The sequence below is a fragment of the Atractosteus spatula genome, chromosome 5 (assembly GCF_055471065.1).
Source record: "Atractosteus spatula isolate fAtrSpa1 chromosome 5, fAtrSpa1.hap1, whole genome shotgun sequence".
Taxonomy (NCBI): Eukaryota; Metazoa; Chordata; class Actinopteri; order Semionotiformes; family Lepisosteidae; genus Atractosteus; species Atractosteus spatula.
Genome location: NC_142710.1, coordinates 18,523,781 through 18,551,413, shown reverse-complemented (window position 1 = coordinate 18,551,413; position 27,633 = coordinate 18,523,781). Strand labels below are relative to the sequence as shown.

The 27,633-nt window shown below is 38.4% G+C and overlaps 1 protein-coding gene across 1 annotated transcript; it reads left to right on the top strand.

The window, feature by feature from the left end:
- fra10ac1 (FRA10A associated CGG repeat 1) lies at window positions 1-27,625 on the top strand. The gene is made up of 14 exons (XM_088916198.1): window positions 1-62; window positions 5,387-5,466; window positions 7,695-7,790; window positions 7,917-7,962; window positions 9,638-9,714; window positions 10,167-10,250; window positions 11,773-11,857; window positions 13,433-13,478; window positions 21,717-21,830; window positions 22,400-22,442; window positions 22,591-22,706; window positions 23,189-23,236; window positions 24,909-24,993; window positions 25,538-27,625. Exons 1-14 carry the CDS (start codon window positions 33-35, stop codon window positions 25,578-25,580), a joined length of 993 nt encoding a protein of 330 aa, XP_088772324.1. The 5' UTR covers window positions 1-32; the 3' UTR covers window positions 25,581-27,625.
- Window positions 27,626-27,633: the final 8 nt, after the last annotated feature.

The following is a 27,633-nucleotide window of genomic DNA, read 5'->3' as shown; positions in this document are numbered from 1 at the left end:
TCAAGTGCGCCTGGATTAGGAAGAAGACCACTATGGATGATAAAGCGTTGGATCTTGTGAAGGTATAAAGATTTAGGCGCTTATTAATGTGCAGTTTTGATTCTTTGGAGTGTTAAAGGCTTGCTCTGTTAAAATGGGATACAAAATGTATATTCGATGGAAATCTTTGTTAACAGTATGTTACAGTGCTTTAGAACACATTGCTCCAGTTAGTATAAGTGTAATTGAAAAGCATGTTATTCTGATTGTTATTCTTAGAAAACACATTTAAAAATATATCGATCAAGGTTATAAATTACTGTAACATAGGCTGTTGTTAGTTTGGACCGATTAAGGTTACCACCCGGTGTCATGCCTCAAATTATAACCATACACTTACAAGACTTTAAAAGATTTATTAAAATAAAAATAAGCTCATTTTAGGGTGTTGAGAAGTTATTTTTATTTTTACCAATAAAAACTGGTAGAAGTCTCTCAATCGATTGGATATTGTGAACAACTTATAAGCACTGTATCAAGTTACGTCTTTGGGAAGTCAATCAATCATCAATCAGTCAAAGTTTATTTATCAAATGCACAACAATACAGCATGCAGCAGTAGTTCCTGGCAATGAAATGTCTTTTCTACGACCTCACCGGGGGGGTGTAAAAAACACAAAATTAAGGTTACAAAAAATAAGGTTACATAATAATAGATAATAATGTAATAGAAATTGAATAACATAAACTCAGACAAAACTCAATATAAATAGAGCTGCTATGTATGTATGGTCCATGGTGTATGCAATATATTATGTCCAAGTAGTGCAGTATGCACAGTACAGTGAAAACTGTGTGTCCTTGTAGCCATTACGGGTGATTTACTGAAGGAGCTGCAGGTTGGCTATTTAGCAGTCTTATAGCCTGGAGGTAGAAGCTGTTCTGTAATCTTCTGGACTTTGACTGAATGCTTCGGTACCATTTACCAGACGGTAGGAGAGAAAACAGTTTGTGACTGGGATGACTGGGGTCCTTGAGAACGGACCTGGATTTTTTAAGACATCTAGCTGAGTAGATATCCTGGATGTTTGGTAGCTCACAACCAGTAATGAGCTGCGCTGACTTCACCACCCTCTGCAGTACTTTGCGATCCCGGGCGGAGCAGTTCCCATACCAGGCAGTGATGCAACCAGTCAGGATGCTCTCAATAGTGCACCTGTAGAAGTTGGCCTGGATATGCGATGGCATGCCAGACCTCTTTAGCCTGCAGAGAAAGAATAGGTGCTGCCGTGCTGTTTTGACCACGATGTTGGTGTGGTGGGTCCAGGTTAAGTCCTCTGTGATGTTAACTCCCAGGAACTTAAAACTTCTGACCCTCTCCACTGAAGTCCCATTGATGTAGATAGGTGTGTGATCTCCTCCCTGGTGTTTCCTATAAACCACAATCATCTCCTTTGTCTTACTGATGTTCAGAGAGAGGTTGTTCTCCTGGCACCATGCTGCCAGGGTTTCAACCTCCTCCCTGTACGCAGACTCTTCACCATCTGTGATCATGCCGATGACTGTTGTATCGTCCGCAAAGTCTGTGATAATATAGATTGATAAACTTATATATACCTTATATAAACCTTATTCAATAAAACTATTAAACGTTAATACCCGCTTGTTAATTAAGCAACATTTTAAAGTTACACAAATTTTATGTTGAGTTCGTAAGTACTAAACCTAATTTTTAGACTTAACCCTGTCCATCATAATCCTTAACCTTTCTTAGTATGTTAATTTATAATTCAGTGCTAGTTTAGTTCAGGGTAGGTCAGTTTATGTCCGGTTTTAAAAGATATCCAGTCTATTAAAGGAAATATTCGATCAGTGCATATGAAATACTGCCTGACAGGTTTGCTCTCACCAATGGATGTCCCCACTTATTTAGAATATTATGTATGGAAATCTTGTTTGAGTGTATATTGACAGTTGAATTAGTGTGGATAAGCAGAAGAATGATAGAGCAGCTTTGATGATGCTTTAAGATCGGGAAAGCTGAGCACAGCAGATAATGCAGCACACAGCAAGCTGTCTGATGGGATGATTTGTACAGAGGCAAATCTGTGATTGGACATTACAAGAGAAGCTAACATTAGCACATTACACTAACTACACTAGCACACTAACATTAACGATACCCCATTGTCTGTTGGTTTCAGTCACCAGTACTAACTGGTGCTTGTAAATGGTCTGCTTGCTTCATCAGACTTTTTTTCCCTCAGCCTTTGGTTTCATTATTTCCACAAACAGCAGCACACAGATGTTTATGCAGTCTCTTCTCAACCCATAAATTAGGAATTGTCTCCCTTATATCTCTCCTCAACTTGCTTGCCATTGTTTCTGGTGGAACAGCTGAATTGATGATGAGCAGACGTAGGTAGAAACAGTACAGTATCAGACATTGAGTAGGTGTTTCACATTGAGTAGGTGTTTTCCCTTGTGCTCAAGTCCTATTAGTTATAGTCCATCTAGCACACCTGAATGACAAGGACTTTGGCCCAGTTGGGTTTTTGAGAGCTGAAATCAAATTTAAAACAGCTTGAAATAGCAAATTGAAGTAAATTAACCTCTCATTAAGTGGAAGACAGGAAGCCAACCTTTTTGGTAGAATTTGATGTGTATATTTCCTTTTTTATTATACAAGAAAAATTGGACTGGATTCCATTTTAATGGCCCTCACATATCAGCATATTTTTACACCTTTTTTTACACCTCTTTATAATTTTATCTTGCTGTATGGGACAGAAGTATAATGGTTCGTGATATTCCTGATTATTTCACATGATTATGTAAAGTATTTGTGCACACATTTTCTAAGTAGGTTGCACTGAGCCGTGAGTGAAAGCCATGTGTGTTTGCATCATACCAAATTGAGACACTTAGTCCCAGCATGGTTATTGTCTATGAATGGTAAATCAGGTGTATTCTCTTTAATGCTTCAAAAATACTTGCATCAACATATTTCTAAGCTCTTATATATTGAGTACTTCATATTGCATACTTCAATATGATCAGCATAATCTAAATCACGTGAGAATAATTAAGTATAAAACCATCATGGTAAGACATTCTATCACAAAATATTCCCTGCTACACAGTGTGTGAATAAATTCACATTACAGAAATTTGCTTTTCCGTTGATGTTGAGAAAGCTTGCCTTGTAAGGTTTAATTGTGTAAATTAAACAATTAAATTATTGTACAATAATTAGTTTCTGTTATATCAGTAGTTGCAATGTGGTTGGTAGTACTAAAGTAATTTGGATTCTTACACAATATTTCTTTTTGTGGGTGAAAGATATTTTAAAGCATTTAAAGCTCACACAGACTGCAGGGTGAGGGCCCCCCAGTTGTGAGTTGCAGAGTGATATGGCTGCTGGCAACCCACTGAAGCTAAGCAGGTGTGAGCCTGGTCAGTACCTGGATGGGAGACCTCCTGGGAAAAACTAAGGTTGCTGCTGGAAGAGGTGTTAGTGGGGCCAGCAGGGGGCATTCACCCTGCGGTCAGTGTGGGTCCTAATGCCCCAGTATAGTGACGGGGATACTATACTGTAAACAGGCGCCGTCCTTCGGATGAGACATAAAACTTAGGTCCTTACTCTCTGTGGTCATTAAAAATCCCAGGGCGTTTCTTAAAAAGAGTTGGGGTGTAACCCGGGCGTCCTGGCCAAATCCCATTGGCCCTCACTAATCATGGCCTCCTAATAACTCCCATCTATGAATTGGCTTCATTACTCTGCTCTCCTCCCCACTGATAGCTGATGTGTGGTGAGCGTTCCGGTGCACTATGGCTGCCGTCGCATCATCCAGGTGGATGCTGCACATTGGTGGTGGTGGAGGGGAGTCCCCATTACCTGTAAAGCGCTTTGAGTGGAGTGTCCAGAAAAATGCTATATAAGTGTAAGCAATTAATTAATTAATTATATGTTCCTTATCTATTACTTGGCACAATAATATTGTATGATGCACTCAACACAATATTTCTTCATACAGAAGTAGAAACCAGAATAGGTAAACATTTTTAATGCTTTGTTTTTACCTTTAGCTGAAAGCTTTGATAACTTCTTATGTTCCCTTTCACAGGAAGCACAAGAAAAGCATATCAATGCTTTGAAACAAGCTTTGTGCTTTGTTTAAACAAGCCCTGTAATATATATTGAACCATTGAAAGAAATGCTGAGGTCTCCACAAAGATTTAGAAGTTCTATTTAATCAGCATCTTCCATTTGCAGTCCGTGGGTTGCATTAATCATTTTAAAAGCTTGAGCCAAAACTTAAGCGCAAGGGGAAGACTTATAATCTGCACAGCATGAGGTTAGCCCCTATTGATCAAGAAGGAGAATGTTCCTGTCACACCGGAATCATTCCTGATGCAGTATTTAAAGGCTGTGGAGTAAAAATAGCTTTTTAATAGTGTCATTGAAGACACTCTAGGGAACATCACAGATTAGAGTGTCTTTGATTTGCATGAATTTGTGCTGGATCTTGCAAATCTGTCCTAGAATTACATATCTTCTAGAAGAGCATAATCTGGTATTTCAAATCAAGTTTAAGACAGTTAACGGACCTTTTTTTACATTAATTTTCAAATATATCAGCAGTTACATGCTTGACAGATTGCATGTACAGATCACAGTGGGTGTGCCATTTCATTATCTCTGAAAGCCTTTACCCTCGAAGAGCTGTTAAAACGTCATTACTCTTCCAGAGCTTCAACCTCAGTCTTAACCATAATCCTGACCTTCAGGCCAGAAGGTCATGAAAGTGATGATCCACCCAAGCAAGTGAGTTTGAAACTCGAGAGGATGGGTTTTCGTTTCCCGTCGTTTGCTGAGGTGTTCATTCAAGAGCAGGGTCACCTAATTAAGCATGAGCAGATTTTGTTGTTTTCTGTAGATCCCAGTGTAGACACATGCAGAATATTTCTTCTTTATGAATTGTTAGTGCTGGTCTAAAAATCTTCACAAAGCTCTGGATTTACATGCAAGCTAGAGAGGACATTGGGGTTTCAGACCACTGGGATTTTGGGGGGCCCACCGGTGGATCAAAGTTCTTTTTACAGTTGAGTATTCAACACCATTGTATCAGGTTTACAACACAAACGTCTTTGTTAGAGATATATGACACATGGTTTCTTTTTAGAGACAGAACCATACCTTTTTAAGGCAGGATTAGTTTAATGAGTTACAGGGGTGTGATAAGTGAATCATTAGTGGATTAGTGCTAAGCTCTATAACTCATTCTGAAACAATGTGCTTAGCATGAATATCTTCTGTTTCTGCCCCGAACGAGTTCTATTTATTATCACAGGCCACAGATGAAAAAGCAGGACAGAGACAGTGCTATTAATAAATCTATTCCAGGTGCATGGAGTCGGAGGTTATGACTCAGACTTCAGTGAAGATGAAAGCCAAGGAGAAAAAATCCGGTATGAACAAAAAAGGTATGCCTTTGAGTTACACCTGATCGATTTCTTAGAAAATGACTGCACGGTTTTAAAATGAATTTCCTCAGTCTGTTTTATCAATACATTTCAAGGCCGTTCAGGTCTGTTTGTCTGCATGGCGTCAAGGAGATTCTGATAGTTTCATAATTTACTGTGTTAGCAAAATAAATATAGGAAACCTATCTGTGCTTCAGTATCCAGTTACTTTTTATTTTGTTATATTGTCCGTGTTTCTGTAACCTGCAGCTGTACTGAGACTGATTGTGTGCGACTGCCCTTTCGATTTGTTAATTAACACATGGTACAGTGTCTGACTGAAATCAATTGGTTCCCTAGGGATTAACATTGAGATTACCGTTTAGTTCAATTTAAAGAAAGTCATCTGAACGTGATGTTTTTCCAGTTTGCTGTGCTTTGTTGCAGAATGTGTTCAAGGTTTGTTCCTTGTCTGTAACACAGTAAACTCATCAGCCCAGCTGCTTTGTTCAGTGTTGTGGGTCTCTGGTTATGTTTGTGTCATGGGTCCTGTTCATTTACAATGTGAATTGCCTACTTCTGTATCATCCAGTTTGCTATTAGAAGCCCAAGTTTAATCGATTTATGTACAGTTCATGTTAGCTCTCGGGGAAACTGTTCTTTCTCTGAGCTTTCAGAAGAATAAAATAACCTTAAGAACAGAAATTCTGCAAACATCTTGGAAGATACTTATAAAGAAGACTGTGGAGAAAATTAGCACTGTCATAGGACTTGCGTGCTCTGCAGTTTGGACTTGCAGCACATACATACCATATCGCCACAGGAGAGCGTGTGCTCAAACAGTGCAGATTAAAAGGTCGGCTCAGTTTCCTCGCACTTGAAACATTGTAAAAATACCATGTAAAGCAGAGGCAGAGTCACGTTTCAGTCTCACCCAATCTCAGCACTAAAGGTCTCAGTTCCCTGACCTAAACTCACGTTACTCCCCTCCAATGCCAAACCATATACAAATACCAGCAAGGTAAACAGAAAAAAAAATTAAGTTGGACATTTCATCATTTATTAGTGACGCTAAAGTAACTATATAGATTTCATATAGATTTGTATCTATAAATATATGTCTTGCAAGGAATGTCTTTCTGAATTACGAGTCAAGAGAAAAGCAGGTATTCAATATATTGTATTAAAACAGGTCTAACCTAGACCACAATAATGTGGAGGGGGGAACACACTCCTTTAAGTATCTCAAAGGATCACCTGACTGTCTTCCCTATTAGTGTAACTATTATACTTAATTTTATTTAGACTATTTTACTTAAGGATTCTCTTTCTCTGTATAATGTGGCCCTGACAGTGGTAGTTTTAGTGTATGTGAAATATTGTCTTCTTTATTTTGCTTATTCTTCCCCCGGACCGCAAGTGAACTTTGCTCCATGAAGGCGGTAGAACAAAATCTGTAGACGAATGAACAACATCAGCAGTTCTGTCGGTATAGGGGTATCCTTATAGGAATGCCCATAATACACCAGATCTGTTCTCATCATATTGAGAGAGCTTACTGTAGTCCTACAGTTTTTTTCATCATCAATAAAATTAAGTCTGATTTTAATATAAAATGAAAAGGTTCATCATCAAAGAACATCTGCTTTTCCTCCATCTACCAAACACACGCAGGGTAATATATGCAAATCTTTCACAGCAAAATACACAATATTAATACCCATCAGTTGACCTCACCTCTAGCAGTCATGGCAAATGAGACCTGCTACCTGAGTTTTGCATTCCCATGCCTCTACTCAAAGCTAGCCTCTCTGCTCTTTGTCCTTTTGTAATGACCTCAACAGTAAGTCTCTGAAGTCTGGTCTTGTGCCTGGAGGTTTAAAGTCTAAACACACCTGTGTTAAAAAATCTTGACCAGGACTGTGAAGTAGTAGACAACTACTGTCCTATGTCTCTCACAGAAATTCTGGAATGTGCAGTAGCAGCTCAAAAAAAGTCTCATCTTACATCTAATGAGCTGTTTGAATATTTGAAGTAAGGGTTTAGACAAAGACACACTACTGAAATAAACCCTGTTAAGGTATTTCATGATTTTTTTTATGGGTGTGGGTTGCCTGATATTCTTCTGGTCAACTATTCAAGATGTCATTCTTTGATAAGAACAAGAACACAGCTCTGCACTGCAGCAATAAGGAGAAATACATTGTGTGACTAGCACCTGTAAGCAGTGTTTAACCTTGTAATTGTAGATTCCGTAAAGATGACCCCCTTCTGCAGAAGGCATTTCAGAGAGAAAAGCATGCTAAGCTTGCCCACAGGAATGTTGCAGCACAGGAATGGGATCGGTAAGTCTTACACGCAGTGATGCTTCCATGTGGGAATGGAACATCCACGTTCAAAGTACACTGTAAAAATCGTACACTGTAAACTGCTGAATGTGGTTGATCGAATTTGAATTTTCATTTTCACAGGGAAGAAGCAAGAAACAGGCGTCACCACCTGATTTCAATGAATGCCGTATCCTTTCACTCTGGACACTGCAGCGAACATAAGAAAGGTTATGAAAGAGGATAGACCATCCGACCCATCAAGCTTGCTTGCTAGTAGATAATTTGACCCCAGGCTCTCATTCAGACGTTTCTCGAAAGGTATCGGCTTTATCAACGTGTCTGAGTCCCCGGTTCCAGACTGTTCTTAGTTTTAAATGTATTTCCCTCTAGTTTCCACTTGTTGCTGCTGTATAAATGTTTACTAATGTAAGTCATTTTGGTTGTCAGCCCAGATTAGTGATGAAAGCAGTGGTGCAGTTTAATTCAGGGGTCATCATCTCTGGTTCTGAAAAGCTCCAATAACAGCTAGTCTTATACTGTATATCACCTGTTTTTTTAAAAATTGGCCACACTTGTAAAGCTATTGATGAATCAAGCAACTCATTTGTTCTATTAAGAGAACTCTAGTCCTTGAGTGCTGAAGACTGTTTAGATTTTAGTCCAAAATGATCTGTAAATTACCTAATTTAACAAATCGCCTGTTTCATTGATCACAGTGGAATTGTTTCTTATCTTTTGACATTGGAGATTTAAAGGTGACCCACAAGACCTGCTGGACTGGGGCTTTCCAGGACCAGGGTTGGACAGCCCTGGTCTAACTCAAGTGCGCTAACCTCTCACTTCCACTGTTGCGTGAGCCATTTTGAAAGACTTAGAGACTCAGCTGTGCAGAAACACATTCGTAAGATGCTGCAGCCCTGGCTGTTTCAAAACATTGTGAGGTTCAGACGAGCAGCACCCTGAATACTTCAAGGGAATTTCTGAATTTATGACAGCAGTGGAACTGGTTGATACATTTTACTTCATCTTTCCATTCGGCTCACATTTGTGTTTTTTCCCCTCTTGATCCATCATGAATCATAGGGTGGATTTCACAACAGATGGCATGGTTCTGTCTAGTGTGTGTCACACTGTTTTCACTTCATTTATTGGATTATCTCATCTGTTAGATTAGCTCTCTCCAAAGCAACAAATGGCTTTGCATTTGTTTTTGCTGGATTATAATGCAAGTATGTGGTTTCACTTACATTTTTTTACAGTTTGTTCATGAAAAACATAAAATATTATGAGACAGATGTATGTTCCATGACATAATATCCTGTAATTGCATTTCTGAAAACAATAGCTGTTGGAAATAAATTCAAAACAATCACATATAATAATTCTATGCCAAGAAAATCCTAGTCGGTTTTTACCTGCTAGGAACAATGAAGAGAGACCTGATTGCACATGATGAGCTAGAAAAAATGCTTTCTCTAGCAAAGTGCCTTTTATGATGTAATGCCTGAAATATATTTATGTATGTGCATCTTTAAGGAGAGCAAGATGAAGCATGTCTTAAAAATGTATTCATTGTCAGTTAATGTAACAGAATGAAAGGGTTTGCTGTATAATATCGTGTGTGGGCTGAAAGTCACAGAGCTATCTGTACAAGTTATTGTACCTATTTCTTAACTATTTTGAATATGATCAAATACAGTATGTAGTGACAAAAGAAGTCACCTGTCTTGTGGATGCTGTATGTCATCACAATTTTGTGATAGATGGGAAATACTGTGACTAGTTTCACTAGTGTAGTTTCACTAGAACTGCTTTGCCTGCCTGCTTTACAGTTATTTTGTCTTTAATGAACTGTTCCCCAGTATGACAGACATAAGAAGTTTGTGAATGACTATATATTGTATTATGGTGGCAAGAAGGAGGATTTTAAACGTTCAACGTAAGTATAACTTCTCAAGTATAAGGGTGCACATTCCTGTTTTGAGTAAAGCTCATGGGATGAAAGACACTATATAAATGCAAGCTGGTATTATTGATGGCGGGTTTCCATTGGACACAAGCAAGCAGCTTCTAACAAATAGATCGCTTTGTGAACTGTGTTTAGAATTCTGCCCAGCAGCTTGTCAAAAAGTTGATTTAACAGAGTCCTTTGTAGTAATGACCTCAGTCTGGTTGGGCTATCAACTTTGTGGTTATGAACAAATGTCAATTTTTTTTTCTTTAATCCAGTTGCAGTATAAGACTGGCTATAGTTTTGGATTAGGTGCATGTATTGGTCTACATACAGTATAAGCACAAAATAATACTAAATCTGTGAAAAGGGGCTGATTGATCAAATGTGGTGTTTGTTTGGGAATTCACTGTTATTGTAAGTTCATAATCTTTTTTTAGGGCAAATGATAAAATGGATGTAGATGTGCTGAGAGAAAACCATCGTTTCTTATGGAGAGAGGAGGATGAAGAGGATATGACATGGTAAACCAGCTGAGTATGAATCGTGAAATAGAGTGCCTGAAGGGAAGCAATGATTGTTGATTGATTAATGGAAACGTTCCAACACAATTTCATTGATTTTGTTTTCTGAAGACATATGCACGCAGTGCAATATGGTGGAAGATATACATCCATTTCTTTTTAGGAATCCAAGCGGTGGAAATAGATTGGAAGTTGGTAGATTATATCTAAGACCTTTTCAAGTTTGCACCTTTGTGTGATATTTTTTAAGCCACCAAAGATAATGGGCATCCTGTCAAGCAAACCAACTCTAAAGATGTTTAAGAAATAACTCCAAATTTAGTAGATAGAAATTTATTACTAATAGGATGAATCTATGTGAAAATTCCATTACTGCTAAAATCCACTTGGCTTCTTGACCACTATTTTATTTTCTTCTTTTTTTAATGACAAGAAAAAAACAAAGACTCACCAATATACATACAAATAGAGGAAAAAAAGACATCCACCGACACAGAAAAAAGTACTCAAATATTAATATTTAAATATCTTTAGAAAGCTTAAAAATAAAATAAAAAATAAAAGCATAACATTTTCTTAATTTCCATGCCACTAACCCTTACTGTTTAAAAATGTTTAACCAGTTAACTCAAACAGTTAACTCCTGCATCCACCATGATTCCTGTACAACCATTTTGTTTTCGCAACTGAAGCTGACTTTGTCTTGGAAACTACTGCACACCATGACACATGAGGCAGATTCATGAACAGCCAAAGCTGCGTCTGATTTGCACCTCACGAGTTGCAGCAGTAGTATTCCCATCATCAGCTATTTGGCGAAACACGGCCTGCTGCCCAGACTGCTCCTCTTCAACGACTGCTTGTCCTGTTGGCAGCTGTCATTAGTGGCAGTGCCGTTACTCTGGCGAAATGGGCCTGCTTCGTAAACCGCAATATTGACTGTCATGTTGTTTGCAGATTTGAACTACTGTTGTCTTGGCTGCCATTGATTTGAAATTTGACAGGTTTCATCCTTTATAAACCCAGATCAAGTCACCTCACCTGCAAAAACCATGAACCATACTGCTAACTGCTATTCTTTTAAACTGGTAGGCTAATTAACTGCACACATGGTAGGAATTATTCATCCAACAATGTCGCTAAAATATGGTAAAACAGAACTGCATGAACCAATTAGTTATAATAGTTCCATGACAGGTTTCCCTACAATAGAGATTTTTCAGTATTTGGAGACTAACATAAAAATCCTTCTGGTTACAACAGTCTCTCAGTCTGTATCCTGGGTCTGTTCAATTTCCATCTCTGAATGATGCTTAAGAAACTATTTAATAGTCTTGTGTTTTTATTCATTACATATTTCAACTACTTTCTTTATCCAGAACTAAATATGAAATGTTATTGCTGACAATATACAAATATGTTTTCTCAAATACCATTAAGCTTGTTTCTGGAACAGAAGTTGCTGGTCAGGCTTTTACAAACAATTTTAATGGCCTGAATAATTATTTTCTTTTATTGGCAGGGAGAAGGAGCTTGCAAAAAAGTACTATGACAAGCTGTTTAAAGAGTACTGCATTGCTGACCTAAGCAGATACAAAGAAAACAAGGTGTGTGCAGTTTCTCTGTGTTGTTTGCTTTTTATGCCCTAGAGTATCGATTTCCCATCCTAGTCCCGGGACCCCCACACCTGACGGTTCTTGTTTCCGCTGAGCTCTCAGTTACGTAAACCCTTTTTGGACATTCGACCACTTTCGTTGTTTTGTGCTCTTGAACATATTGGAGGTTCCTTTTAACTGTTACATTTTATACAGAGCAAAAAAATTGACGCACGCATTGGCGACATTTGAATCAAGCAACGTATTTAATTGGTTTAATTGGATAACTTAAGTCAGGATGTGAGGAACCATGGGCTAGAAATGGGAAGCTGTGCTCTCTAGTTTTGTTTTTTTTCTTATTATTGAGGAACTTTTTTTTCCCATGCAGGAAGTGAACTGCTCATGTTCGGAGGCCATGCTGCCTAGCAGCTAGGCCGCCAGAGTGATGAACTGGGATGGATTATTCAATACAGTTGTAACAAAAATAGAATGGTCTCCTGACCTATTTATGTGTAAATTCATTAGAAAATCTTCATTTTATGAACTGCTGCACTGATTAAATTGAAACTTTACAGGTAGCTGCTTTGATTTTCCCGTCCACAGCAGTCTTCAAGGTCTCTCTGGCCAGTAAACACCAGACTTGGCAGGTGTGATTCTGGTGTCCACAGCAGTCTTCAAGGTCTCTCTGGCCAGTAAACACCAGACTTGGCAGGTGTGATTCTGGTGTCCACAGCAGTCTTCAAGGTCTCTCTGGCCAGTAAACACCAGACTTGGCAGGTGTGATTCTGGTGTCCACAGCAGTCTTCAAGGTCTCTCTGGCCAGTAAACACCAGACTTGGCAGGTGTGATTCTGGTGACCATACAGTTGGAGGAATGGGGATTCCCTATTAATCAACATGGATGTCTGACCACCACAGATCTGTCCATAAAATTCTAACTCCCCTTGTTTTGGGAATCACTACACCAGTTGACTTGAGATCACACCCAAACCTGCAGCTCACAGGTGCAGTGATATTTTATATGCCCACACCAGGCCATCACATGACTGGGAAATTGAATGCAGGATTCGTAGCTAGTACTACTTTTCAATTTTTTTTTCAGCCAATTGGGGATTAAGGATTTCTGCTTGAAAACCCTGGTTCAGATAGGACTGTAACCCATATCATCACTAACTATTTCAGTGTTTACTGTTCTAATACCCCAAAAAGACTTTTTTTACTTTTTTATATGTAGTTGATTTTTTTAACATGTAAAGTTGAATATCATATTAAATTATGACATCAGAAGAATGTGATCTATGATTGTGTAGTCTCAGATTGACCCCATTGGTTTTACCTGCAGGCAAAGTTGCATCAAGTGGAAAGAAGCTGTGTTTTCATACTACATGCCTTCAAAAGCTGTAAAGTGTGTTTTATGTGGTGTAAGCATATATATTTTTTTTTGTACTGAGGCAAGACCCTGTGTTATAGTTAAAATCCAGGGAGTGTGTTGTGCAGCTATAATATCACATTTAGCATGACAGTATCCCAGTCATGCCTTATTTCTTTATTGATTCATCATGTGAAATGTATTTGTTCTCCCTGGCAGTTTGGATTCCGATGGCGAGTGGAAACAGAAGTGATTTCGGGAAAAGGTAAAACCCATATTATATTTATGGTGGATATTTAGCAAACTTTATTGCACAGGCTTCAAAAAAGTGAAATGTTTATCGTTTATTCTTTGCTACCAACATCATTTATTTTCTTCTTGAATCAGTCTAATTCAATTCATTGTGAAAACTCGCTCAGATTTATTTTTGTTTTAAGGGAGACTTGTTTGAAATTATCCTGTGCCTTGTGTTAGTCCTGTACAGTAGGTATTGCAGATCTGTTGTTTTAACTAGACTGATAACACTGTGTGGCAGGGGTTCTAATGTGCTGTTGTCATGGATAGCCTGATTTTAATTTCAGTATTGAACAGTATACAGGTCTAGGACTAGTTTGTGCATCTTTTTGGTGGTCGATCGGTGGTTTTGTGTGGTCTGTGCAACAGCCCTCCATCTCTAAACCACCTAGTCCTGAGCAGGAACTGCGACTGGCTGTAAGTATCACACAGTGGAGATTATAAAGAGGGCAATGGTTAATGCTGTACAGCACCAATTATTATGATGATAAAGTCCTGAGGAGTAAAAAGTAAAATGACAACAACTACAACGCAACCGCTTATTAAAAAGTTCAAGTACAGTAGGTGGCTGCGTCAGCAGTGACACACGAAGAAGGCTCCACAGCCGAAACTTTGTGTTTCTTTTCTTCTCTTTTCAGCAGGGAATACACCTTTACTTGTTCCTTTGCAGCCCACTTATTAAAAATAATAAGTATAATAACAAAATAAGTGTAAATAATAAAATGGTGTGTTTAGAGCTAATAAGCTTGGACGTGATTATGCAACTGAAAGATGGGTGCCGAACTTTGAAATGAATCACCCGATCCAGCCACACAGCTGGACCTTAACAAGCATTAATATTTGCTGCATTAGGTGTGGCTGAGAGAGGAGTTAAATGCAGAGGACGTGTGTTTGTGATTATGCCATTAGAGGGGGCTGCAGACCTGCAGACAGACCTGGAATGAAATGATCATCTGCGGCTGCTGGAGCCCTCATCTCGAAGTTTAAAATCTAGCAGTTCACAATACACTGTTTTTTAATTAAAGAACCAATACTTTTTTTAGGTAACCATACCAGAGTGTATACCCAAATCTCTGAGCAGTGATTGTGTAGTCTCATGCTGTTCCATTTGAAGTGGTGGTCAGGATCCCTAGTGCATAGACGCTGCAGCAGAAGAGAACTGTTTCTCACAAAACCAAAATATAGGTTTGGAGAAAACATCTAAAGTGATTTTGCTTTGTCAAGACTTTGATCCAAAGCAACTTAATCACATCGGGTCAAGATGCAAAGGATGTATTTAATAATAGGACAATAAATCCACAGAAAACAGTAAGCATAGCATTAATTTTTATTGTTATTACTGTTACTACTTTGGTTCTCCTAATGATAGTATTATTTTGAAAAAGGAAGATTCAACAAGTCCTCAACATTATTTCAGATTTTTAACATTGGTGGTTTTATTTTACATGTGCGTCATATGGTTATGAAATGGAAAGATCTGTTTCCTTCACATCCTGAAATATAACTGTTTAAGGGTATTTTTTTAAAAGGTTTTCTTTATGTACATGACTGTTAAAACTACTAATAAAAAACAGGTATTGGAACTGTCAGAGGTTCTGAGTAGTTTTCTTTGCATTACTGCCACAAAAATGATCTGTCACATTTGCTAAATCTCTGTGTTCAAGTGTTCTGGATATCAGTGCAGTACAATCTATTTTATTCTTGGAGAAGGTTATATCCTGGTACTGCTGAGCTTCTACATTTCAATTTGAGTTAAACCTCAACTGCCCATTTGTTACCAGATGCTAATAAATGCGGATGGTTGAAGAAGGCATTTCTTAGCACTTAAGAAACAAGATTAGGTTTAAATTTGAAGCACTGGATAGTGTTTCAATTTAAAATGTGGGCAATTTGCCTTTCCTCTTTCTTGACTCTTTTATTAAAAATGTCCAATAAATAATAGAAAAGTCAAGTCCATATGGCAGATTTAGTAGACAACTAAAGGTCCCTGGATTATGCAGTGATACTCCAGTACATGTCTAAAGATATTTTCTTCCCATTTTTTTCTATATTATGTAAGATTGGTGGCTAAGTAATATAAGCCTCAGGGGAAACTAAAGTAGGTCAGTAGATTTTGAGTTCATGTAGTTCATAACTCCCAGGTGTTAGCAATATGGCTTTATAATGTTTATTATTAGTGTCACATTAAGCCAGTTTTCTGCAAGTATGTTGGATTGTATTTGTTTTACTTTATTATATGGTGCAAATTCAATGTGGCTTTATATTGTGTTGATTTTTCAAACAAAGATGTACCATGTACTTCAATGTACCCTATATCTTTTCAGGTTTTAGAAGCCAGCATTGTGAAATTATCACTGTAGGATTTATACACGTACACATCTTGCATTGGTCTAACATGATAATAATGAATATTTTGTACCTAGATAAACATGACTCAGTCTTCAATATTATATTTCACATCTTGGCTTCCCAGCCCCCCAGAGATAAGTAACTGAGCCTACAGCTACGTTATGGATTTTATCCTGGTGTCAGCTCTGAGACCTTTCAGATTTCATGTTTTTTGGGGCTGCAACATTTAGATAAGCACATTTGTAGCTCAGTTTAAGAACTGCTTTTAATGATGTTCTACATTTTGTAAGGCAAGTCAAAATACAAGTTTTCAAGGATTAGGCCTATGCTGTTGTTTTAAGTTATTTTAGCATGTTTAAAAATGTCGATCCTTTTTTTTATAATCATGTTCTCAGGATTGTATTTGCTCAGTTGCAGTGAATAGGGTGTGCTTTAGATACACACTTTAGCACACTTGTTATTGCTCTCAAGTTGGATAGCACATTTGGTTATGAGAGGTGTACTGTCTCTCCAGTTCCCAGAAAACTAATCAATAACAATTAATTAATTAGATCAATGACTCATTGGAACAAATGATTGCTTAATAATTAATTAATTGAATTGATTAATCCCTGTGCTTTAGATCATCTTCAGGTTCTGTGGCTTTGATAAACCTTGTGTGTGGTGTTTAAATGTTGGATAAACATTTGATAAATTCCACACTACTACAGTACCTAGCAATCTCTCTCATTTGATCATCCTACTACCATAGTTCCTCTCAGTTCCATTTCCATAGTTATTTAAGCCAATATTCTGAAGGACAAGAAAATCTCTAATGGGAATTGCATTAACTTCTTACATCAAAATCACCTTTACTTCCTAAAGGCAATCGACAACTGAATGCAGTTGAATTGACAACAATTCAGTGTGCAGTTGCAATTTGTTTTGTAGAGCTGAGTTTTTGAGTTTAGGAGAATGTAGACTCCCATTGCATAGAAATTTGGCACATTTCCGGTTGTTAATATTGAGCTGATCAGGTAGACAGAAATGCAGTCTTTTTACCTTTCTTTGTTGTTGTTCACACATCTGTTCAGAATTGCCTGAAATAAAGGTAACACATAAGGAAAGATACTGGATAAGAGTCAGTAAAATCTGGAATGCACATGTTTCTATGTAATGACGTTTTTATTTGGTTGTATTTCTTTTGTTGTATATTTATCAAATCTGAGGAGGACATGTAGCATACATGGTTATTTGTTTGATTCGGTGGTTTTGGCCTTATTATGCATAACAGTATGATAATTTCTTAAACAGTAGTTAATACAATTTGTGAACCAGGTATCAAGAGTGCTCCATTATTGCAATACCTTAATATTATCAGTTCATTTGAGATCATGAAGGTAATTAAAAGAAATACCATGGATATTTTCAAAGTTTCTTGACAATATCCTGACATCCACACTCTTATTGTCTTCCATCCCATTGTACTTGTAGATACAGGACTTCTGCATTAAACTGTGTTTTGTGGCACTTAAGGTTAGGTAATAAAGTAATACAAGTCACACACTCATACTGACAGGCTTGAACGACTTCCTTTCAGTCAGTGCCCTGTTGTGACTGCTCTGAAATGCTGTAGGAGAGCAGCTGGACTCAGTCCTGCCTAGTTATGCCCTCTCGTAATACTCTTAAAGCAAGATTTGTGAGCATCACACTTTTGAGCCATGATGCTTGCAAACCATATGCCACACGACATTTTGCTCCTTCATAAGCTGTGACGTGTCTGCTGACGAACTGAGTTGTGACCTTCTTCCTCAGCCCAGACTCAGTCTGCAGTAAATTCACTGTGATTGTCAGCTATCCCTCTGTGCCTTATTATCTGGTTGCTGTTCAGCGTCAGAGGTGAAAGTCATGTCACATGTGACATATTGTGATATGTTGTGTTCCTTGAGGGAAAACCCCAGCTCTTTGCATCATTTCCAAATTGTAATGGGATGATATGATTATCGATGAGATTTAAGGTTTACACTAATGTGTTTTGGGCACTCGGCTCAAGACCTTTGTAACATATTTGATGGTCGTGTCTGAAGATTAAAAGTTACTTTACAAGTGATTTAATTCTTTAGGGAAACCCCACTCTGATATACGTCATTGGTGAAATGAGATAACTGGCTAGGGAGAGCACTAATGCTATTGAATGGCAGGACATGCCCTGAATTCATTCATAGCCAAAGCAATAATTTTCAGTATACAGTATACTGTACTGTGGATAATGGCTGCAGTTAATTAAAACAAAGTAATCTTTGATTCAGTTTCAGCTTTGAGAATTAGATTAGATCATTAGTTCAGGTCAACTATTAGATATTAAGAATTATTTCATTTAAATGAATAACCTTTCAGCCTTGTTATAGGTGATAGACTATAACTTTATTACAGACCTTACTCAGCCCTTCCAATCTGTGACCTACCTTCATATTACTGTGTAATATTGCCTTAAGCTAGCCATCCATCCATTATCAGACGTCACTTGTTGCTGGTCGCCGTAACCCGGAGCATGGTCCAGCAAGGTGTGTACACAAGCACAGAGACACACCAATTAGCTTGGCCAGCGTGTCCTTAGCAAAAGGTGAGAAACACACGGGGAGAAATTGCACAATCCATAACAAATTAACTTAGTTCAAGAATCGAACCCACAGCACAAGGGCTATGTAGTAATCAGGTTAAATGCCATGCCACTGCACTGCCCTGCCTTCATCAGAAAGTGACAGTGTTGGGGGAGAAAATGGATTTAGGTACGTCCCGAGCTGCGATCAGGTGATCGCAGTGAACTAAAAGTCTGTGTTTAAATAGGCCATGCAACACTGCAGTGCTGTTTTCGACTGTGTGGTCAGGTTCAAATTTGACGTTTAAAGTAAATAGAGCTGGATCTTCAATGTGTCGATTCAGTTAATAATTTATTAAGACAACTTAACTTTCTTTTGGCACTCATATCCTGGCATTAGCACTGAAAATAGTATTGGTAATTCAAGCTAGGCTTATCAAAATGCTTTGTTTTTCGAACTGTCATGATTGTTCATAATTACAGCTTGCTCAGAAGGACAGAAATAAAACTGTTACTTGTGTGGGCAGAATATGGCTTTTATCTTATTCAGTCAGAAAGATACTTAATAATCCTTAAGGCAATGAGTGAGATAAACCACATTAAGTGTGCAAGATTTCATTTTTAGAATCTGTTTTTAGCAAAGCCTCAGAAGATGTGCTACTGGAGAAAATGCTCTAGTGCCCTGTAGTTGTTGATTTCAGTTTGAAGCTTTAATGAGAAGGGCAGTTGCAAGGTGTGGGGTTTCAGCCCTATGTCTGTGAGTAAGACAGTTGTGATTCTGTCACACGTGACGTACATTGCTTTAGATGAAAGTGTCAAACCAGATTAATTAATTTTTGTTAATTTTTGTGTCATGTACAGGAGATAGTAATTGGTATTACACTTGTGAAACACAGGAGGGAGTGCAATAGCACTTGGAATGTGGTGCCAGACTGTAGTTTGTATGTAAAGACTCTTTCTCTCACGCCAGGATTAAAGCACAAAAACATATGTGGTAGAATCGCATGTAGTGGCTTTAAATAACATAGATCTTTAAAGGTTTTTAAGTAGAAATTTTATTTTTATTTACCCTTTTCTCTCCTTTCCTTTCATCCCTTAGCCAAGTATAGGAAGGCAAGTCTAAACCTTTGCACAGAGGCGAACGTGTTCATAAGCGTTTCCTCAAAAATCCTGAAAGAACAAAGTAAATCTTCTTTCAGATGTAGTCTGAACCTATTATACAAATATGTGCTTTTGTATAATGTTTTTGTATATTATCTGTCTGCACTTGCCATCGTGGTGGTACATATCATGCCATTTAAATATTTTATTTTAGTGGTGTGCTTGTCTTGCACTTTATTTACCAGCTTTATTGTAATTTCATTGTATTTGCTCTTATCTCCAGTATAATCATATTTGTAAACACTGTATGTCACTGTGGGTAAAGGCACATGATAATTTTGGAAAAGTTAATTTATCATTCCTTTAGATGTTTAAATTGACCAAATTTCCCAAGATATGCTGTGTCAAAAACCTTTTTCCCAATTTGATTTAAGTCTATAGTTATTTATTACAACAGAAGACTCACTCTGCCCTTTATATTCTGTGCTTACTGTATGTTTGGCAATAGAATAAGGAAAAAAAAACTTTGGTACTGATAAGGCCTAGGATATATTGACAAGAGAAGATTCAGGTTGACTCAGATTTGTAGTCGATTTAAACATGCAAAACTCAGTGTGTAAGTGCAGAAGTGTCCACAGCTGAAGGCACCTCCTATACAGTATGTACTGGGTAAAAGTGTCAAGCAGTAGGGCTTTTGCCAGCATTATACCTCAGTGCTCTATGGCCTCAGTGGACTAATCGTTCTGTTCACTTACAGTAATTTGATTCGCACCCGATCACATTTCTGTCTCTAACGCATCTTTTGAAATCATGTTTAAAAACACACTGAATCTGATGCTACGTGAACTAATTGTAGCTGAGAACTTGAGCTAGAGTGGGCACCAGCAGATCCTATAGTTACCACGTTTGACACCAGTGGACAGGCAATTGTTATGGGTAGAATTCACCATTTGTTAATCAGAAACTGTCCAAAAAGAAATTATTCCAAATGCTTGAGCTGAGCTTCTAAAATGTCCTAATATCAATTAGATTGATAGTCTTGCTGAAAACGTCTAACAGAAAGTGTTCCCTGCAGCTCTTTCTTTTGTCACTAGATAATTCACATTTGAGATGAGCCTCATTTATCTGACTTTTAAATATCCTCAGATGTAGGCATGAAAATAAGAGAAACCACTGTAAATATTGGCAAAGAGTTAAGTTTTTATAACATTCAAAGTCTTCAAACACAGGAATGTGTTTACCCAGGAAAATTGAGCAATGTGTCACCCGAAAGTCTGCACTATGCTAGGTCTGGGCTTGTCTGTCATCTGAAATCACAGCAGAAAGAAGAAACACGTGATTAACAGAACGATAAATCAACTTAATCTCTTTCTAGAAATGGCTTTCCTGCTTGCCAACTCCAAGGACATGTATCTGCAGCTAGATAAAAAAATAAAGATAAAGAGAGCATGACAGATATATTTTATGAAGTATGGAAAACAAGCAATAAATCACTAATGTTAGAAGAATTCTGATACAACAGCCTGAGGAATGGTCTAACGATTATTTAAAACTGAGCAAACACTTTCTTAATATGGAGCAATCCCATGACAAAAGATTAACAAATTGTGACCCCGCTGCCACAAATATTTTTTTATCTGTAAAAACCTTTCAGAGTAGTTAGTTACAGAAGGTTAGGTCACATGGTGTTTAGTACCTGTTACATCTGAGATTTGGTTTGTAGACATCTCTCTCCACATCTTGGGTGGATTTCACTCATACTGTGGTACCCCTGTTCCTGCCTCCTGCCACATTAAAAGTACTGGCATTGACACAGTTATGCTGTGGTAACATACTGTATGCGAAGGGTACCCTACCAAGCTGAAAATGGAACAGATGCCTCATGCATCACCCCCAGGACAGAAATCTGACACAGTGCTTTATAATACAGAACATCTGCAGACACAGCAGCCCTACTGCACCAGGACTGCACACCCCTGCTTTAGAAAGTCAAAAAAATCTTCAGGAAAAAATCCGATGTGTAAGAGGTAGTTAAAATAATGACCGCATTCCTTTTTCATCATTTTGCTAGGCTGTTTGGAATTTATTTGAGTGGAATCGAAAGTAATAGAGTATGAACCTGAGTTCCGTAACCTGGCGATTGTACTCCTGGTACTCCGTTAATGGACGTGTGTCTCTCAGGGCAGTTCTTCTGTGGAAACAAGCGGTGTGAAAAGAAAGAAGGCCTGAAAAGCTGGGAGGTGAACTTTGCCTACGTTGAGCACGGGGAGAAGAGGAACGCCCTGGTGAAGCTGCGTAAGTCAGGCCTGGACTCACGAGGGCCCCGCCGTGCGGCTCTCTGCTCCGCGGACTCAGGGATAATCCTGTGGCTGCTAATCTGTTCTCAAGTCGCTGGAAGGGGCAAATCCAGTTAGCGGGTGGCCTGAGAATGGAACAATTATTTCAAGTAAAGTCCTCCCCCTTGTTTTTTAAATGACTTTATTTCTGGGGTTGAGTCCTCAGAAATGTTGGTGGGCAGTGACTGCGATTCTTGTTACTCCCTGTTTGACTGGGTCAGACTTTGTAGATATTCATGACTGCTGCATGAGAAGAGGTCTGAATTATTTGCTACATACTTCACTCCCCACTGTTTTCCCTCAGCAGACCCAACTGATATTTACATAGCTGGCAGTTTATATGTTGCAAATTTCATAGGTCTTTGTGAATACTAAGCAGAGCCTACACTTTAAAGTCTTAATGCTTGTATTGATACTTAAATATTTCATTTATTTTAGTTTGAAACATCTTGCCATATCTTGCTGTATTTATTCCAAGTGAGAAAAAAAGTGATGAGGTTAGTTTTTAACCTTTTGCCTTTTTTTCAGGGCTTTGCCCAGAGTGTTCCTACAGACTTAACTATCATCATAGGTAAGAGTCCTGTTTCTCGGCCAGTCCTGTCAGCATGTGTTGGAACTACAGCTTGACTGGGCGCAATATGTACAGTATACATAGTAATTGAAAGGAGATTTGGACAAAAACAGAAAAAAAAATGAAAAATGACTATTCTTATTTTCAGGAGGAAAGAAGTTAAGGCAAAGAAAAGACAGCAAACTAAAGACAATGAAGAGGAGCCTCAGTTGAAAAAAGCAAAGTCATCCCTCTCCAGAAAACACAGACACAAGAAGAAGAAGGGTAAACGGACAAGACTTGGTTTGCATACTGTATATATGAGGTTATGTAGCTGAAGTTGTAGGTACAGTAGATAACTGTAGAAAGTGCTAGTGTATAACTGCCTGATGTTTGTTCTCTTCAGTTGTGAGTGTAGTTTAAGGACACAGAAGGGGACAAAGGGTTAATTGAGGTCGTAGAGCTAGAATAGTAACCTACGTGCTTTTCAACACTTGTGTCAGTGTGGACTCTGATAGGGATAAATATAACCTTTGGAAGTGTTCAGCAGCCCTGCAGTGCCAATTACCCAGGTGCTAAGTTAAGAAATTAATTAAGGGACATGGACACTGCTTAAATATACTGTAACTACCTTAGAGCTACATTATTTAAAATAAAACCTAATTTAGTGTTACTAAGAATCTGTGAAGCACCATCAGTATAACTTGCCGTTGATATGTTCCCAGTAGGATAAAAAATGTTCAACCTGGTGTTCCTTTCTATAACAGAAAAGCACTCCTCCAGAAGCCCACAGGACTCAAGCAAATCAGGTGAAGGTATGTGGAGATTCCATATCTAGAGACTAAGAAGCTGAGAAACAGGTAATGGTGTGATACCTCACAGCTGGAGACTGACTGCCAAAGAAGCTGTGAGCTCTTGGGTCTGCTTTGCATGTTTCTTAAGGAGTTACAGATCAACAGAATTCTAACGTCTCAATCAAATCACACACCCTGATGACATCCGGTAACAGGCATTTAACTGAAGCACAGAAGGTTTCCTTCACAAGTGTTTTCCAGTTGTAAAAAATGCTTTCAAATTTGTTTCAAGTTTTGTTTGTAAAACGTTGTTTGTAGAAGGGTAGTGGGATTTATCTAACTGACAGCCATCAGCTCTGTCCAGAATAATCACACAAGCTGCTTGCGCTTCTTCAAGGCTTCCCTGTCAAGACTGAGCTATAAGTTCATCTCCTTATCTAACAAGTCCAGATATGTTATCTTGCATTAGATGACTGTTGCTGTAAAAAAGCTATGCTGCCAGTTCTGACTGCTTTAGGGTGCATTTTTTTCTCTTTGGGGATGAGTGAGTAGCTCCTGACAGGCCTCAGATCTTTAATGTTTTATTTGATCTTTTTTTGGACACTTTACATTCTTAAATGGAACAGTGATTGACAGTACCAGCTGAACACTTACCATAGGTATAAACAACTTTCTCCTGTTTCTCAGTTGAACAACTAATGCTAAGAGTGTGTAGAAGTGTTATGCTAAGGAGGTACTTGAAATCCAGTTTCTCCCCTGTAAAAGCTGTTAGATTTTTATCGGTAGAGTAATAGAACCCATTGTCCATAAAATTAATGTGAATATAATGTGAATATTTAATATTGTTCAATTTTATTGTTATGCATGTACTATATGACAAGGTCGTAACTGAGCCTGCTACCAAAGGTGGTATTGACGGAGATGGGGAGTTAAGATGTGTTGGCTACAACAGAAAAAAATAATTTCACACTGAAAAGCAGAAAAAAAAACAATTTTTTGGCTATTGAGCTTTCTTGCTGTGTGACCCAAACCACAGGAAAGGCACCTGAAGGAGGGTTAACAGATACGTTGTGTGTCTTCTACTTTCTTCTTTCCAACGTGGAATTAACATTTACTTGTTATTGAGGGTAGCCTCCTTGGAACATGGATAACATTAATACAGGTTACAAACAGGAGGAAGCCACTAGGCCCATCTATCCCGTTTGTTAATTGATCCAGTGATCTCATCTGGTCATTTCTTGAAATAAGCCAAGGTTTTAACAACATGGCTGGGTAGCTTGTTTTGCACTCCCAGAATCCCTTTGTGTTGAATTTTCTTGCAGCAGGCGGCCTCTGTCTTTCTGGACAGCAGAATTCTGTCAAGGGATGGGCTCTGTGTAGCTCTGAAGCTGAGCTGCCCGTGAGAAATTGTGTACAAATCCCAACTGTGTCAGGGCTACACTGTTTACACATGGAAGAGTCTGCACTGTCTAGTTCATAGTGGATGGTGAAAAAATTAAACATCATATGGAATGATCCCAATCATTCTTCCGTAGATGACAAGTATCCCTTACAAAAAGAGTTACAGTAGTTGGATCAACAGTACAAATGTATTTCTATTTATGAATTTGCAGCAATATGCAAAAGAAGTTCGCGTTTTTTCATCTTGCTTTTCCAGTTTTGCTTATTGTTGCTCACCTGATGTTCAATGTAGGTTCTGAAGGCAGTGATGGAGAGGAAGGTCCATCTGATGGGGATTACTGGAAGGGTCCTGCTCCAAGTATGGAGGAGAAGTCAAGGTTGGTTAAAAGCTATTCTTTGCCTAAAAGGTCTCTTAGTTTCATGACTAGGGTCTTCCTTCATATACTAACCTAGAGAGCTAGAGAAGAGGCTCACTGAAGACTGGCAATGTGCTGCCCTGGTTAATGGTACAGTGCCAGGAAAGTTTGTGGACTTCAAATGTAATTTTATGGGACTAATTTCTTCTTATGATACCCGTTTTAATCAAAGCTGGTCTTTGCTCAAATGACCAAAAAAGTCTGTATTTACCAATTTATTCTGAGACACAATGGTCTGTGAAGTAGAAATAATAATGAGACTCAATTTGTGAAAAAATAAGTGAACCTTTTACTAAGTTTTACTTATCACCGTTAAGGGGGTGATTAGAATCAGGTGGTTCACTAGGTGGGAAACAAGTAAGGACTGAGTTTGGGTAACCCTGTCCCATATAATGGTCAGAATATCGTGGTCATGTCTTCTTGAGTATAGAATTAATGAAGCATAAAGTAATGTTTAATTTTCTATCATAATAAAGTTCAAATATGTACATTCTATATTTTTCAGAGAGGAAGAATTTGATGAGTATTTCCAGGACATGTTTCTGTGACAGACTGAGGATGGGGTTCTTTTGTTGAGTATGAAGGGTAATTCAAATCAACATTAGAAGAGAAGAAGATGAAATCCATAAGGAAGCAATTAATTCTCTTTCTTTATTAGGCAGTCTGTACAGTTCTTGAAATCTCTGTACTTTGGGATTTTAGCAAGAACACCCGTGACAGCTGACCTACTTATTTTTGCTTTTTCGGATGTTCTCCAAGAAGAAACCATTGGTGTCACTTTGGATTGTAATGGAGAGAAAAATTTCATAGCAGACATGTTGTGAACTCTTATGAAATTTATTTATTAAGTTTTACGGTGGATGGACAGCTTCTGCAGTTTTCAATAATTTTAACATCAGAGGGAAGTGAAGCAAATCTGCTCTGTACTTCGTGCTATCCAGATAAAACATTGTATGCCTTAGAGGTTAAGATGTGGAGTGAGAAGGTAATAGACTATAATGTAATAAACCATTTGGCTCTCTAGAAGTAGGTGTTACTTATTTCCACAAATTCAGTGTTTTTCAGCTGGAGCAAAGTGCTGTGCCTTCAGACATAACGAGTGTGACGTGGAATTATGGAAAAGTCATGTGTGTATGAGACTTGTAGACTTGGGTATGGAGAGGGGGCAGTATATCTCTATAAAGTTTTATATTTATGTGAGTGTACTGTGGAATGGAAAACATTGAGAAAACTTCTCTAACCCTGTAAAGTATTGTTTAAATCTCTGTAAGGAAGGTGCAGACTCGTACCGCGATCCAGGAATGTGAGAGAACCCACTTGCTGAGCAAGAGACAGCCGAGACCTGGGGAAACCGCTGACAACTGAGCAGTGTGCTGACAGAGAAGAGCCAGGCAGAGCAGAGCGGGGAGCAGACACAGAGAGCGTGTTGATGTAGCAGGCTGGCGAAATAGGCAATCACAGTACAGGGTCGTTAAACAAAACACTGTAGCGAAGCACCACGGGAGAGTCAGGGAGATCGGTCAAAACAAAGCCTAGGGGTGATCAGGAAGATGAGGTAATAGCAAGCAAGCAGGGGTCAGACTCCCAACAAAGCAAAACTAGGGAAAGAAAGAAACTAAGCCTGAGGGGCTCAGTCTCTGAACTCAATGACAGATCCTCAAGCTCTGTCAGATCCTGCCGCCTACGGGGTCCGCCTGATGTTGTCGGTTGTCTTCAAAAAAAGGTCCGAGTATTTAAGAGCACCTAGAACGGGCGTGATCATGAACTCCTGGCGTTCTGACCGGTCGATTTGATTCTGCGGCAGCCAGCATAGAGACACAGGTTGATAATGACGTAACCAACTGCCACGGTTCAGCTAGCTTGCCCCGCACACCATCAGCTGGCAAAATTTAAGTTAATACTGTATTGTACTGAATACTGTGTATTTTCAGGATATTGATCCGAAACTGTTTTATAGTGGCGGAAGGCATTTTGTATTCCCAATTTAAGGCAAAGAAAAGATTGTGTTCCACATTATATGTGTGTTTGCATACATGAAAATAACTTGAAGGAATTCTCCTATGTGTGTGGAATAAGGTGTAGTGTAGTTTGAGCTCAAGCAATATTACAGGTTCAAAGAACTGTAGGTAGTTTTTAAAGAACAACGATCTAGTGTGACTAGCAAAACCTTGGCCAAAATCTGAACCTAAACACACAACGATTTTTCTTGTTTTTTGCATTTTACAAAGCACAAGTTCTAAATAATGAGAAAATACTGCTTTGTGAAAGGTCCCGTTTTGTAGTTGATAACATCCCTCCCCGCTGCCACCTGTGCATGTGCACCAACATTTACCCATAATTTTTGCCTTACTTGCAAGTAGTAATCCTGATCCTCATACTGATGTGGTGGCAACTACCCTTTGTGTTCTAATACCTGCCGTCACCTATCGGCCATATACCTACAAACTGTTGTGTAAGAATTCTCAAGCTGCACAGCGAGATAGCAGCTGATAGTAACTACAGTCGAAGCAGGTGTGTTGATATGTTCATTCAAAATGTGCTGTGCATGTGCTTTATAAACACAAATGAATAAATTTACAACATTGTGTCTTCATATTGTGT

What these genes read in the sequence shown, in the direction of transcription:
- fra10ac1 (XM_088916198.1), top strand. Translation starts at nt 33, where the DNA reads ATGGATGATAAAGCGTTGGATCTTGTGAAG. An exon ending in AGACTTAACTATCATCATAG is followed by an intron (nt 22,443 to 22,590) that starts GTAAGAGTCCTG and finishes TCTTATTTTCAG; the next exon opens with GAGGAAAGAAGTTAAGGCAA. An exon ending in AGTATGGAGGAGAAGTCAAG is followed by an intron (nt 24,994 to 25,537) that starts GTTGGTTAAAAG and finishes TATATTTTTCAG; the next exon opens with AGAGGAAGAATTTGATGAGT.